Here is a 14,739-nt window from a genome sequence, read left to right on the forward strand (position 1 = left end):
GCATTAGCATCTGAATATATTCTGGTTTGTTTAAATGATGTCCTACTGAATCTGCTAAAGTTCCTATGGCATCATAAAGAATGAGCAGGTTCTTATGCTGGTATTTACTAAACGCGAAGACCAAGGTATCAAGTATATAAGCAAGGTAAGGAACAAGTTCCGTACAAGCCTCCTCTTCTAAGGTAGCAAAGGCACTGCAAGGACCTGACCTCATTTTAGAGGCCTTCAACCTAAACTTTGCTGGATATTCCTTCATTCCTCTGCTTAGTCTTTTCTCCAAGTTCCTAAAGCCTTCATCCTCAACTTATATCTTCAATATGTTAAAAAAAAAAAAAAAAAAAGAAAGTAAGTCTACACAACATTTCCCAAATTATATTACTTAACACACTATTCTGGAAGGTAGTAACAGGAATGAAGAGAAAGGGCAAATACATTCGGGAAATACTACATAAATTAGGTATTCTACTCTTGGGAGGTTCATAACATAACCAGCATAAAAAGGACTGAGAGATCCCAATGAAGAATACTTTACTAGGAGTACTTTCTTTAGTCTCCCCCAATTAACATCCTATAAAACAATATAATATCAACATAACTCTGGGAATTGCTGATACAGTTCTTCTTTCAGCTGATCCTCTATTCCCTCCCATGTAATCCAGAAATGCTTGTCTGGCATCTAGACCTCTGAAATAAATGACACTCCAGAGAAGATAGGTTCAGCTCCGAAGTGAACCCACAGGAAAGATCAGACACTATGCCAAGAATACTGATTCAGGAGTAGTGATCACAAATCTGAAAAGGCTTACCCCTTTGTAGATGTCCACAGTCAGTGTCGAGTTATCGTCAGGAAAAAGGTGAGTGTGGGGACTACTGTTATTTCTACAGACTGCAATCTGGAACGCAAAGCAGTTTAGGGGCAACTTTTATTTTTGAGGCAAGGACCAGACCAGAAGAGTTCTCCTGCAGATCACAAACTACAGGTTACATTCAAGTTATCTAGGAGACACAGGCTGGAGGTAAGACACTGGATACAGGTTGTAACGGGAGCAGGGACTGGCGGCAAAAGCACTTGTGGTCTTCTTCCATAATCCTTCTATACCCTCATGCCATCAAAAACATTTACTGAGTTAAGAGTATACATGGTAATATGTGATTGCTGGCTGGCTTTAAGTGATGGCAGGAAGAAAGGGCCCGTAAGAAATATGAGAGGACTCCTTAGTCAAAGCAGAGCCAGGAGTCAGAGGTCCTATAGATAGGCAATCAGGAATCAAGATGATAGAGAATTCAAAATGCAAAAGAGTATATCTTAGCCAGTTTCTGCTTTCTGTTTGTTGACTCCTCCCTACCTGTCCTCACCTCCAAATGGCAGGACTGGCAAGCAGGCTGGCAGTTGATAAACAGGAAACAAAGAGGGATGACAAAGAGCCAAAGAGACATGAAGCCACAAACACAACAGCGTAAGGCAACCTTTATTCTGAGGCAAACTCCCTTCTGAGCCAATAGCTGGGAAACATGGGTCCAGGCTTGGTCTGCCCCCAGACCCTAGACCCTGACTAGTGCAGTGATGAGGGGGCAGCCCTGAGGCTGGAGATCTGTTTTCCCTGAGCTCCAAGTCACTGTTATTTTGCCTACCCCATTCCGGCCTTCACTACCCTCACATTCACTACCACTCATGACCCTGGCTTACTCACCACCTGGTCGTTGGTTTTTTCAAAAAATGCTTCGGCAAAGACTGAGACGACAAAGACGTTGATGATGAAGGAAACAAAGAGTGCAATGCAGGATTCAATGAAAAAGTACTTATTAGCTTCTCGAACTTCCTGCTTATTGGCTCGGTTTACCTGTCTGGACTAGAGAGATAAACACCAGTAGTCATTTTTTGATTAGTTAGAACAAGATTCCTAGTAACATTTCATGAGTTTGGAGTTAGCTGAAAGATTTAGAGGGCAAACAACTGACCATAAGAAATGTGAGAAAACTGACTTACATCCCAGTTCATTAAGTGAGTAAGGACTTCATGACCCTCTGACAACATTGCACGTTCCCCAAACAGGAAATGATGACTAGGTACTACTGAGCTCTCAGTTATTGTGGCTAGAAGAACCACTGACATACAAAAACAACCTGATTTTCAGTCCTAACAACCTTAATTATAAAGGTCTCTGAAATCTTCCAGGGAACTACTGTATAAGACTGACTGATAAAACCTTGGTTGGGCTCTTTACTCCTCATCTCCTCAAGGTCACTCAGTCTTTTGGGATTTAAACACAAGAGATCTGGTGTACTTTTGGACCTTCTATGAAGAATTTTAGTCCCAGTTTCTCTGTGGGGTCACTTATTTCTGGCCACCTTTGTGACAAAAACAGAGTCTGAGTGTGTAAAATTTATAAACATCCAACCGTGGAAAAACCTTTCACTCCTTTAGGGCTCTAATGCTTTTAAACTAGTGTCCCCTGCAACTAAAGAAACGTGAACTATCTGGATGACACGGATATAAGGGCCATGCTCACCTTGACTAAGGCAGAATGCAAGTACATATTGTGTGGCATGATGACCGCTCCCACGATGCCCACAGCCTGCTCAACCTGTGGGGTGTGACAGCCTGAACAGGATGGCAGGAACATGCCCTTGAGTACCTGGCTCTGGCTGGGTTTCACTGTAACATACTACACACCAACATAACAACTATTAGAATGTGAGACCAGGGGTGTAACATAGTACTAGGAAACACTCAGCATCCATTGCTCCTTACAACACTCTCTTCAACAACCACCTAGAATAATGAGGAATATAGAACCATCAGAAAACCAAGCAGTACGAGGGACTTGCTTCCAGGTCTGAGAATTCAGGACTGGGATATCCAAATATTTTACATCATATTTTAGATATACAAAGTAGATGTGTGGAGAATGTCATTTATATTCTAAAGAATTAGATGGCTGCTAAGGGCCTCATTGATATTAGCTTCACAACAACTCCTATGAGACAGACCCAAGAATATAGTCAATTCTTGGGGCGCCTGGGTGGCTCAGTCGTTATGCATCTGCCTTTGGCTCAGGTCATGATCCCACGGTCCTGGGATCGAGCCCCGCATCAGGTTCCCTGCTCCGCGGGAAGCCTGCTTCTCCCTCTCCCACTCCCCCTGCTTGTGTTCCCTCTCTCGCTGTGTCTCTCTCTGTCAAATAAATAAATAAAATCTTAAAAAAAAAAAAAAGAATATAGTCAATTCTTGATTATCCATACTTACGCCTCTATTCACCTATGTTTATCTAAAAATCACTTATGTTTGCCACTAATGTATGCTGAGACTCATTCATAAATACTTCTCATACATACTTTTTCCTGGTTCAGCATTTCTCTTGGAAGCCTTAGACTAATCTATTGCATAATCTACTGACAGATTAGATGTGCTTTTTTTTTTTTTTTTAAGATTTTATTTCTTTTGGAAATGGAGAGACAGAGAGCGTGAGCAGGGGGAGGGGCAGAGGAAGAGAGAGAATCAGATCCCTGAGATCATGACCTGAGCCAAAATCAAGAGTCAGACGCTTAACCAACTGAGCCACCCAGGCGCCCCAGATTACATGTACTTTTAAAAGTTTAGCAGGCCAGGGCGCCTGGGTGGCTCAGTTGTTAAGCGTCTGCCTTCAGCTCAGGTCATGATCCCAGGGTCCTGGGATCGAGCCCCACATCAGGCTCCCTGCTCAGCGGGAAGCCTGCTTCTCCCTCTCCCACTCCCCCTGCTTGTGTTTCTGCTCTAGCTATCTCTCTGTCAAATAAATAAATAAAATCTTAAAAAAAAAAAAAGTTTAGCCAGGCCAATGAGCAAAAAATGAGTTTATAACAACTGGACATAGAAAGCTACTATTACTGCATATAATGGTACTGATTCCTAGGAGTATCTGGGTTGGGGCACAAACCAGGAAACATCCACTATATCCTTTATAGTTCATTAACTGTCGCAATACAGAGAAAATTCAAGCTGTTGGTATAAGCCAGGATAAGCAAAACCAGAACTCCTCCCCAAGTTAACAGCCAGGAATAACCCTGCAGCTCCCTCCCGAACCCTCTCCAAGGCTGCTCGTTGTGGGGCTAACCAACTTGGAACCAAGGAGGCTAGTCTACAAAGTCCTAAAAAATCTGTTATTTTTGACCTAGGAGACCCAGCAGGCTTTCCCAGAGACTAGTCTCTATAGATCATATTTCTTCAAAACTGGCCTAGGCTGACTTGGCTTTTTGTTAACACATGTGATACAATTAAATCATCTTAGCATTATACAGTTTTAAAAGAAAAGGCCAAAAAAATCTTTTTTGGTTATAAAAAGTAATGTAAATAACCTGCAACACTTGCCTCATATCCAAATGTGAGGGCCATAATGGTGATGAGAAAGCCAAAAAATGCTTCTAGCTTCCGTAAGCCTACAGGGGAAAATGCAACAGTGAGCTCACAGAAGGCAGACTTCTCCATCAGCCTCATGATGGAAAGTAGCTCATTTGACTGACCCCTCCATTCCCACTCTCCTTACCATATTTGTCCAAAAAGAGAAATACGAAGGTATCTGCAATGGTGATGAGAACTCCACCCCATAGAGGAACCCTAGGTCAGAGATAAGAAATGGAGATTAACAGGAAGAAAGGAAATGTTCAAAACACTTTCTTTCCAACAGCTTTCCGGATACACAACACTTGGAAAAGCAAGGACTCGCGGGAGAGGGGACAGTGGCAGGAAGTCAAGCCTTGGGTAGTTTAGGATCACAGCACCAACTGAATTAACTACATTCATTCAAACATTGACTGTCTACTAATTCAGACATTTAGGATACAAAGCTGAAAAGTATGGGTCTTATCCCTCAAGGAGCTCACTCTCTAGTGGGACAAACTGATATACAAATAAATAATTGTAACACACAAGGCCACACACTGTATAACAGAGGGATGCATAACCCGACATGAAAACATAGAACATATAGAGCCTATAGCTGCTAGGAGAGAAGGTGGCTCCAGAAAGGTTCCACAGAAAAAATAATACTTAGATTGAATCTTGAAAACTGAAAATTAGTTTGGTTTTTGTTTTTACATTTGCTTTGAAATCTAGCAAAATATTACTTTCTGGAGGAAAACCCCCTCACCTTCCTACAGACAGGAGATTGATGGCAATGGCTGAGCCAATAACTTCTTGCATATCTGAGCCAATGATAGCCAACTCCACCATCAGCCATAGGATAATTCGTGGGACCTAAATACCAAACAGCAGAAAGACATGGTTCTAATTAATCATTTCTAAGAACTTTCCCTATAGTTTGGAATTCACATTTGGCACTGACCCATCAACAGTCCTCCATAAGGCTTTGGTCTAGAGATGAAGAACCAGAACTGAGCTCCACCTAGCCCATCATTGCACTGTGGCCCCCACCTGGAGAAAGCAAGGGTGCTTCTGTGTGGTGGTGCCTATGGGCCAAGGTCAGGACAACAGCTAATCCTAATTTTTTTCTCTTACCTTCTTACTCAATAGAGGAATGGGAATTTCCAATCATTAATTTCCACTTAATTTCCTGCCTAAAAACAATCTAAAAGTTTTAGGGGAAAATGAGGATGCTAATATGGTCAAAGTATTGTTCAGGAGAGAACAGAAAATGACCATAGAAGAAAATATCCTGACCGTGGCCGAAGAGACAAAACAAAAATGAAGAGGCTGGAGTCCACTTTAATGTAATGACAATATATAAGCAAGTGAAAAAGGACAAATATGTAAAGGGACTCAGGGCAAACTGGTTGAAATTGAGTTGCATATAACAAAATAGAAACCTAATCTGGTCAAAGAATCCAGCTGAAAGACAAATTTAGTTAATACTGGCTCACAGAGGCCAAGGAAAAAAAAAAAAAACACCTTCCAGGTATCTACTACACAAAAAAATTGTTACAAAAAAACAACTGTTAAGATACATGAAGAGAAACTACAAGAAATTATAAATTACTAAGGTTTTTTTAAGAAGCATATAAGGGGGAAAAAAGCAGATAAGCACAGTTTTTCACAGCCAGGAAAGGAGATTAAACATTTAGGTCAAACCAGAGGCAAATCATTATCTTATCTAAAGGTGAAGCTAAGTTAAAACTATCTTCCAGTCCATTCCTGCCTTAGATACCAGGAAAGGCCCAAAATGTCCAGAAAAAAGCTGTGGAAGACAATGTAACCTCCAGGGTCAGGGCAAATTGAAAAATAATTATTAACAAATCCAAAGATCCTGCCACAGAGAGTTTGCAGTAAAAGAGAAAACCTTATTTTTCAAATTGATGACAAAGTCAAACAAAAAAAGTATGTATAATAGGAATATGGATGTATGAATGAAAGAGCACTCCCACCCCTCCATGGGCTGGGCACTTGCTAGATGTCAGAAGGCAGAATGAATGGTAAATATTTACTCAATCAAACTGAATTTTTCTAAGGAAGCTTTCTGGCAAAAAGTGAATCTCAAGTTAAATTCTGAAGTAGTACAGAAATATAGGTTGGCAGCAAGAAGGGCTATGGAGTTTCCCCTGGAACTCATCCACAGGGCACTGACCACCAAGTCCTCCACTATTTCAGTATACCACGAGGCCAGCACGTTCCACCAAACACACAGGTTCCTCTGAGATGAGTGACAAACAGGCTCACCTTGGGATATTGACGGTGACACACTTCAGCAAGATGCAACCCCGTGACCACTCCCAGTCTGGCTGCAAGGCGCTGGAGCAGAAGCCCCACGACGGTGGCCAACAGAAGAACCCAGAGCAACTAGAGAAGAACAAAATCCCATCATAACACTTACTACACAACTGGAGTGTTTTCGTTTGGTTGTTCGGTAATGTGAATGAGAAATACTACATTCAGGAACGAGCCCAGGTCAGGAATCAAATAACCTGAGTTCTGTTTCAGGTTCTACACATAACCTGTTAGGTCACCTCAGACCTTTCTGAGCCTTAGTTTCTCCCTTGTTCAAGGAAAACTATGTGGAGTGGATAAAATAAAATAAATGTTAAAGCTAACTACGTGTATAAAATAAATTTTAAAAACCAGATGGCAAAGTACTTTTCACCTAAGTGTCACTGCCAATGAAGTGTCTGCATATAACCGCCAAGGCTGATGATATCCAACAGGCAGAGCAGGGGGAAAGGATGTGAGGGTGTACTGTGTGTTTTTAAAAGGGACAGGGGTAGGACTAGATGTTCACCTTAAATCCAGCCACTGCTCCAGACTGCAAATCAGATTCGATGTTTCCTGGATCCAAGTAGGCAATGCTCATAAGAAAACCGGGTCCCGTGAAAGCCCAGAGTTTACGAAAGCTAAAACAAGAATACTATACAAGAGAGGAAGAGATCAAACTAATTATCACCTCCAAACTACTGATCTAATTTATGTTATTTTTTTTTTAAGATTTTATTTATTTATTTGACACAGAGAGAGGAAGGGGAGAGAGCAAGCACAAGCACGGAGAGTGGCAGGCAGAGGGAGAAGCAGGCTCCCGCCGAGCAAGGAGCCTGATGCGGGGCTCGATCCCAGGACTCTGGGATCATGACCTGAGCTGAAGGCAGCCGCTTAACTGACTGAGCCACCCAGGTGCCTCCTATCTGTTATTTTATCACATATAAAGCAACAATATCAGCTTCACAAGAACAAAGGATTTAGGATGTTGAATATTGGGTGTGTCCAAGTTCAATGTCCATCTTACCCACTTTTTTTTTTTTTTTTTTTTAAGATTTTAGTTATTTATTTGTCAGAGAGAAAGCATAGCAGGGGGAGCAGCAGGCAGAGTGAGAGGGAGAAGCAGGCTCGCTGAGCTGGGAGCCCAACTTGGGGCTTGATCCCAGGACCTTGGGATCATGACCTGAGCCAAAGGCAGACGCTTAACTGAATGAGCCACCCAGGCACTCCCATCTTACCCACTTCTTATCAATAAACTGGCCACTTCTCTGTCCAAATAGGAACCATTCCCTTACCTGCTCTTTCCATCAATCAGCCTCTCATTCTAAAACCTAAGTAACAGTATCAGTACCCTTGTGCCTAATCACTACCCAAAAGGGTCAAAAGCCATGGTAAAAAAAGAACATGAAATTCATACTTACTAGATCAAAAAATAATCACTAGTACAATGTGGCAACTGTTTTCAAGGCCCTCATTTTCCTGAACAGTTACTGTAAACAGTTACTCTGATTACAAAAGTCTTCAGAGACTGCTTGCCCAAATTAGATCTGAGGCTGTTGATCTTAAGTTGTCCAGCAGACTTTTCACTCCTAAGTCTTCCCTAAATAATGTTTTCCTCCAAGGATTTGTCACTAACCTCCTCCTCAGGAATGGTGATCTTCTCATCAAAGTAGGTGGTAAAGGGCTCCTGTGAGTGCTCAGTGGACTGGGGTAGAGATGAGGTACTATAGGCAGGGTTGAGGGTACCAAGACTGGGAGAGTCCCCATGGTCTCCAGAAACATCATCTAAATTAACAGGTTTGAGAAGAAATTAAAAAAAACAAAATATACCAACAACTTGTCCTTAGTAACGTTTAAATTAAATCTTTTTAATACCTAAATGCACAAGACCAACCTGGCTCTACTCAATTTATTTCTAATATTTTATTTTCATCTATATTTTTAATAAATTAATTCTTACCTAGGCAATATATTCACATGGATGGAAATTCAGGAAATAAAAAAAGCTTATGGTAAAAAAGCTCCCTCTCACCCCTCCTCCCCAGCCACTTTGCTCTAGATCGGTTTTAACGCTCATCTCACAATGGTTTTCCTACTTTCACACTTCTATATACCCAGTTGGCAATTTTTAGAACCATTTCATTTTCTTCTAAAAACACTGATGCCTAGGGCTCAAAATATAACATTCCCCGACTAGCCACGCTGGTAACCTAAAATCCTAACTTTTTGAAGAACAGAACTAAGTCCGTCTAGGGGGTTACTACCCTCCTCCGCCCCCACCCCCATCCATTATTTGGTAGGACTTAGCCAAAGAATCGTCCTTGGACATTATATCTCTGTCAGGCTTCTCAAAAAATGTGGAAGTTGACAAATCCTGCCATGGTTAGGCTAAAATCTGAAGCTGCAGGGAAACCACCAAACAGGAACCCTTTGCCTCCTGACTAAGGCCTGCAATGAAGAGCTTCGGGTCACGGGGTGTGGGCACCCTTGTGACAGGAGGGCTCATCTTAGACTGCTTATGAGTGTTTCCGAGTCCTGCATTTTGCAGGTAATCTTAAATGCTGGGAAGGGGAGGGTCTGAGAGAAAAGGGCTAATCTGCCAGAAGGATACAAAGCCCAGTTTGGTAGCCATCAAACGGCAATTTCAAAACACAGAGCTCTAATGTCAGGGCTTCCAAGAAATCCTTGCAACACCCAACTAGAAAAACAAAAGCTTTCTTTCTATAGGAACTGTGAAATGGCCCTGAATTGATGAGGAAATTTAAAGAAAAGGAATGAAAATTCTAAAGGGGAAATTTAGAATTAGAAAGAATTAGTCAGAACACTCCAGAAGCTCTAATGGAATACAAAGTTTAATGCGCTTGCTCGGTATTTTACTGCTCCTTAATGTATCTGCAGTGCTGTGAAAACCCAAAGCATTCTAAAGGTTTTTATGCCAGGCCTGTGATGAATACTTGCCCTTGCAAGCATTACTGCTACAGAAACCAAACTTGCAGCTCATCTTGGCTCATCTCAGAATTGGAAATAAGATATGAGACAGATATTTATGATTATCATTTACAGCCTAAATTACTAGATGGTGACTGGATTGGACCTGATTGGAGCAGGTCTCTATGATGATACTCTTAGCTAGGGAAGAGGATTTATGGACAATTTTGGTTGTAATAGATGACAAGAAGGAAAATATGGTCAATTTCTATTACTGATTTAAACCTAATTCCTAGTAAAAATCAGACAATAACACAGCTGTAAATTACCATCTGGCATCTTCTGTTCAGGACCCAACACCATGGGGGATGCCTGAGTGTCCAAGTCCTTAGAATAGGATTCTGGAAAGGAGAAAAGGGAGACAGGAATCAGCAAGAATAAACTAACAAGTTCAGAACCAGCATTTTGTTACTCTATACAACTGACCCCATACTAGATGAAAAGAATAATTCTTCTACTAAATTAAAGAACCTTGGGCGCCTGGGTGGCTCAGTTGGTTAAGCGACTGCCTTCGGCTCAGGTCATGATCCTGGAGTCCCTGGATCGAGTCCCGCATCGGGCTCCCTGCTCGGCGGGGAGTCTGCTTCTCCCACTGACCCTCCCCCCTCTCATGTGCTCTCTCTCATTCTCTCTCTCTCAAATAAAATCTTTAAAAAAAAAAAAAAAAGAACCTTGAAAATAATTACAATTTTCAGAGTATGATTAAGAGATATTTAATAAAAATTAAAAAGTCTTAATCACTTTTTGCTAGCAAGACTTGAAAACCAAACTGAAGCAAAAGATACTTCAGGGAAGTAGGCAAGTACTTTTTAATACGCATCCACAAAGAGGTTGCTAAGCAATCCCCCAGTCTCTGCCTTTGCTTCCAGATTAACTCAAATATTTTTTTTTTTAAGATTTTATTTATTTATTTGACAGAGAGAGACACAGCGAGAGAGGGAACACAAGCAGGGCGAGTGGGAGAGGGAGAAGCAGGCTTCCCGCTGAGCAGGGAGCCCGATGCGGGGCTTGATCCCAGGACCCTGGGACCACGACCGGAGCCGAAGGCAGACGCTTAACGACTGAGCCACCCAGGTGCCCCAAAACCAGATGGATTTCCCCCAACTTTCACAAGTTTTTAAGGACAAAGATCTATGACTCTTTTTGATCTAAGAAACAATTTAAACTCACGATTCAATTTTCTGGAAAGGGGGGAGAATAGCACCTCACCACCATACTAGTCGTGGAGGGCCATTATTTCCCAGCCTCCTATTTCCCTGAGGATAGAGAGACTTCCCCTATAACGTTTCTCATTCCCCAACCCTTCAACAACCAAAAGAAACTCATCGCCATGGCTCTCCCTTCCTGGGCACTCATGGAGAGATGAGGCACCAGGAAGACTAGGCATAGTCTGCAGGATGCCAGCACTTCTCTCCATCACACAAGGGAGTTAACGATGAGGGGTTGTCCCAGAGGTCTAGCGCCCTGATAAGTTTAACTGGGGAGGAGGAGGAGGATGGTCGTAAGGCCATTTGGCCACAGATCTATGGAATATTCTCCAGTCAACCCCACCAATAAGGCTGACTTTTTTTACATTTCAATCTACTGATTAAGGAATCTATTTCTCAGTTGATTTCAAATTTAGAAGGAGAAAGACGAGGTAATATTTGTTAGCCCCAACCCCTACTTAAATCCCACTAAGAACGATCCTACTGAAAAGGTTATAAAGCCTCTCCTTAGTTATCTTTTACTGAAAAGTCTTTCTCTCTTCTCCCTTGTTCCTATCTGAACATTCTTGTACTTTCTTTTCTTAGATAATCTACCAATATATTCTGTACCTGTTTTAAAGAATTCAGAGCTGAAGGGTTCTAGGTTTCATCCATCTTCCCAGATGTAAAACATATCACCACTTGCTAATTTGGAAAACATAATCTTTTACCTCTATAATCACCAATATCAAGTATTTTATTACAGTGGACAACTAGCCATGTCCCTCCTATCAGGTTTTAAGCCACTAGATGGCTAACACCAGCCAGTAGATGCCAGTAATACTGACTACATTCAAACCCTCTTTAGCACCTTATCTAAATGGGATTTACATATCTGACCACTGAGACTAGCCCTAGACACTTGGATTCCAATCACAGCTCAGCCCCTTGGCCCCACCCAGAGCTTTTATCCTTTTATTTTACATATAATTCTAAGAAGCCAGGTTATAAGGTTATCCTAACCCATAATAAATTAGACACCACAAATCAGCTCTGGGACTTTAACTCTTACAGGAAAAGGTCTTGGACCACTTGATATGAGGCAAAGAGCCCTTCTTTATACTTTGATCAACTCTGAGAACATTATTATTGTTGTTGTTAAAAATAATGTTATTAATATTTTATTATTATTAATTATATTATTATTAAGAATAACTCAAGTTGGGGCGCCTGGGTGGCTCCATCGTTAAGCGTCTGCCTTTGGCTCAGGTCACGATCCTAGGGGTCCTGGGATCGAGCCCCACATCAGGCTCCCTGGTTGGCGGGAAGCCTGCTTCTCCCTCTCCCACTCCCCCTGCTTGTGTTCCCTCTCTTGCTGTGTCTCTCTCTGTCAAATAAATAAATAAAATATTAAAAAAAAAAAAAAAGAATAACTCAGGTTTCTTCTAACGTGGCCCTACTCACCAAGAACTGACTAAATTAGATTACTTTTGCAGTGATGATTGATATCCTGTGTAAGTCACAGAAGTGTTTAATGCATCTGAGGAAATTTCCTACCCAAAATAAGCTTTTAACAATTGAGATAGTAGTGTGTTTTCCCCTGAGCCTGTAGTCTATAAAGGTGATAGTTAGGGGCGCCTGGGTGGCTCAGTCGGTTAAGCTCTGCCTTCGGCTCAGGTCATGATCTCCAGGTCCTGGGATGGAGTCCCACATCGCATCACGCTCCCTGCTCAGTGGGGAGTCTGCTTCTCTCTCTGCCTCCCCCCACTTGTGTTCATGCTCTCGCTCTCTCTCAAATAAATAAAATCTTTTTTTTAAAAAAAAGGTTATAGGGCGCCTGGGTGGCTCAGTCGGTTAGGCGTCTGCCTTCGGCTCAGGTCGTGATCCCGGAGTCCTGGGATCGAGTCCCGCGTCAGGCTCCCTGTTCGGCGGGAGGCCTGCTTCTCCTTCTCCCTCTCCCACTCCCCCTGCTTGTGTTCCCTCTCTCGCTGTGTCTCTCTCTGTCAAATAAATCAATAAAATCTTAAAATAAAATAAAAAATAAAAAAAAAGGTTATAGTTAAATAATTTTAGGCAGAAATATTTCATGATAAAATTTTAAACAATTATTTTTAGTATCCTAAGGGATTATTTCTATATTAGTTACATACAGAGCTAATAAATACAAGAAGTCTGGTCTTCTCTGAAATCTCAGGAATGTATTATTCCAAGAAAGAAAAAACGATCCTAGATTCCAACTTTCTCATCAAAACTTTTAGTCAGCAAACTATAAGCTCTATTGCTTCCAGTGCCTACAGAACATAATTAGGGCAGGAAACAGAGTGGGTCAGTTATACCTGGTGAGCTGCACAGTATTTAATCTCCTTGAAAACTTAAGACCCATACAGAAGCAGTTAATATTAAAACAGTTTTGCTCTCTAAGACCATACCACCAGGTTGTTTCAGTCATTTAACTACATTAATGAAAAGATCAAGTTGAAATACAAGCAACCAGAATCAATCCAGCAATACTTTGATAATTATCAGTAATATAGGTTTTATATTCTAGTTCACCCTCAACCATAAAGTGTCACCTTCTTCCAAATCCAGTAAGTTTCCTCCTGTCAAACAGCAGTCAACAACAGAAAAAATGGCACTCTTGGTTAAATGTAATATAACTATTTTATCCCATTCCTTACCAAAAGTTGTTAAGAATGGGGGTGCCTGGGTGGCTCAGCCGGTTAAGTGTCCAACTCAGGGTCGTAAGATCAAGCCCCACATCGCCCAGTGCGGAGCCTCCTTAAGATTCTCTCTCTCCCTCTGCTCTTCCTTCCCCCCCACCCAAAAAAGGTTGTAAGAATGTTTTACAAGTGGGGTGCCTGGCTGGCTCAGTCAGTAGATCCCGTGACTCTTGATTTCAGGGTCAGGAGTCCAAGCCCCACACTGGGCGTACAGATTACTTAAAAAAAAAAAAAAAAAGTTTTACAAGATAAAAAGACTAATAAAATTACACTTTTTGTCTAAAATGCCAGAAGTGCACATACCCTTTGACCCAGCAATTCTAAGAATGGATCTTTAAGAAATACTCACACAAGGAAGTATGTGCAAGGAAGTTTCCCGTAACATTGTTTGTGGTATCAAAAGACTAAAAACAACCTAGATATTAGTCGAGGACTGGTTAAATAAACTAAGTACACTTACAGGATGGAATGCCATGCAGCTATTTTAATAAAGCAAATCTAAATGTACTGATAGGAAACAACAAGATATGTTTTCAAGTAAAAAACCCACTGTATAGAATGGTGTGCAATCATTTATGTCAAGAAAAAAAGAGAGATAATCCACCCTTGTACATGTATGGACTACCCCCCGGGGACATGCCAAAAACTGCTAATGCTGTCCCCAAGATGAAGGAGTGGGGGAGCACAAACGAGGTCAGATGAAGGGAAGACCTCTCACTGAATATACATTGTATACCATTTTGCACTTAAAAAAATTTTTTGTCATGTACTTGTATTATTTATTTTTTAAAAATATAAAGGTCATATGGATTCACTCAGCTTCTGAACAAACACTTTCAGGATGTGTAGTTGAACTCTGTCTGACAAAACTTCGGTCGTGGATAATCAGAGATCTATACCTATCCAGCTGGCAGGCACACACTGTCATAAGCTTAACTTACTACTACTTTGTCTTAGTGCCCAAACAGCCATGCTCTGAAATTATGAACTAGGAGTTTCACTTGAATGCAAAAAATTAGAGGCCACGTCATCAGGAAAGAGTTTCCTGACTCCTTAATTTGGGTATCCCCCCAAACACATACTAGCTTTAATCGATTCTGAACATCTAATTAACATGAATTCATGTGTTCTGTTAACATTCACAAGAACTCGAGAAGAACAATTTTTT

General features: G+C 41.3%; 1 protein-coding gene across 5 annotated transcripts in view; it reads right to left on the bottom strand.

The window, feature by feature from the left end:
• Positions 1–14,739, bottom strand: part of SLC11A2 (solute carrier family 11 member 2) — a 38,993-nt gene that overhangs the window by 12,774 nt on the left and 11,480 nt on the right. For all 5 annotated transcript variants that reach the window (XM_081821675.1, XM_081821674.1, XM_081821676.1 and 2 more), the window contains exons 2-11: positions 9,934–10,005; positions 8,313–8,461; positions 7,206–7,331; positions 6,650–6,769; positions 5,127–5,233; positions 4,524–4,594; positions 4,349–4,416; positions 2,511–2,666; positions 1,692–1,850; positions 807–893 (exon numbers count right to left, since the gene is read on the bottom strand). In XM_081821675.1, the coding sequence (XP_081677801.1) occupies positions 807–893; positions 1,692–1,850; positions 2,511–2,666; positions 4,349–4,416; positions 4,524–4,594; positions 5,127–5,233; positions 6,650–6,769; positions 7,206–7,331; positions 8,313–8,461; positions 9,934–10,005 (1,115 nt within the window). The remainder of the gene's footprint in view (positions 1–806; positions 894–1,691; positions 1,851–2,510; positions 2,667–4,348; positions 4,417–4,523; positions 4,595–5,126; positions 5,234–6,649; positions 6,770–7,205; positions 7,332–8,312; positions 8,462–9,933; positions 10,006–14,739) is intronic.

Source organism: Leptonychotes weddellii, chromosome 5, assembly GCF_054177405.1.
Source record: "Leptonychotes weddellii isolate Sample4059 chromosome 5, ASM5417740v2, whole genome shotgun sequence".
Lineage (NCBI taxonomy): Eukaryota > Metazoa > Chordata > Mammalia > Carnivora > Phocidae > Leptonychotes > Leptonychotes weddellii.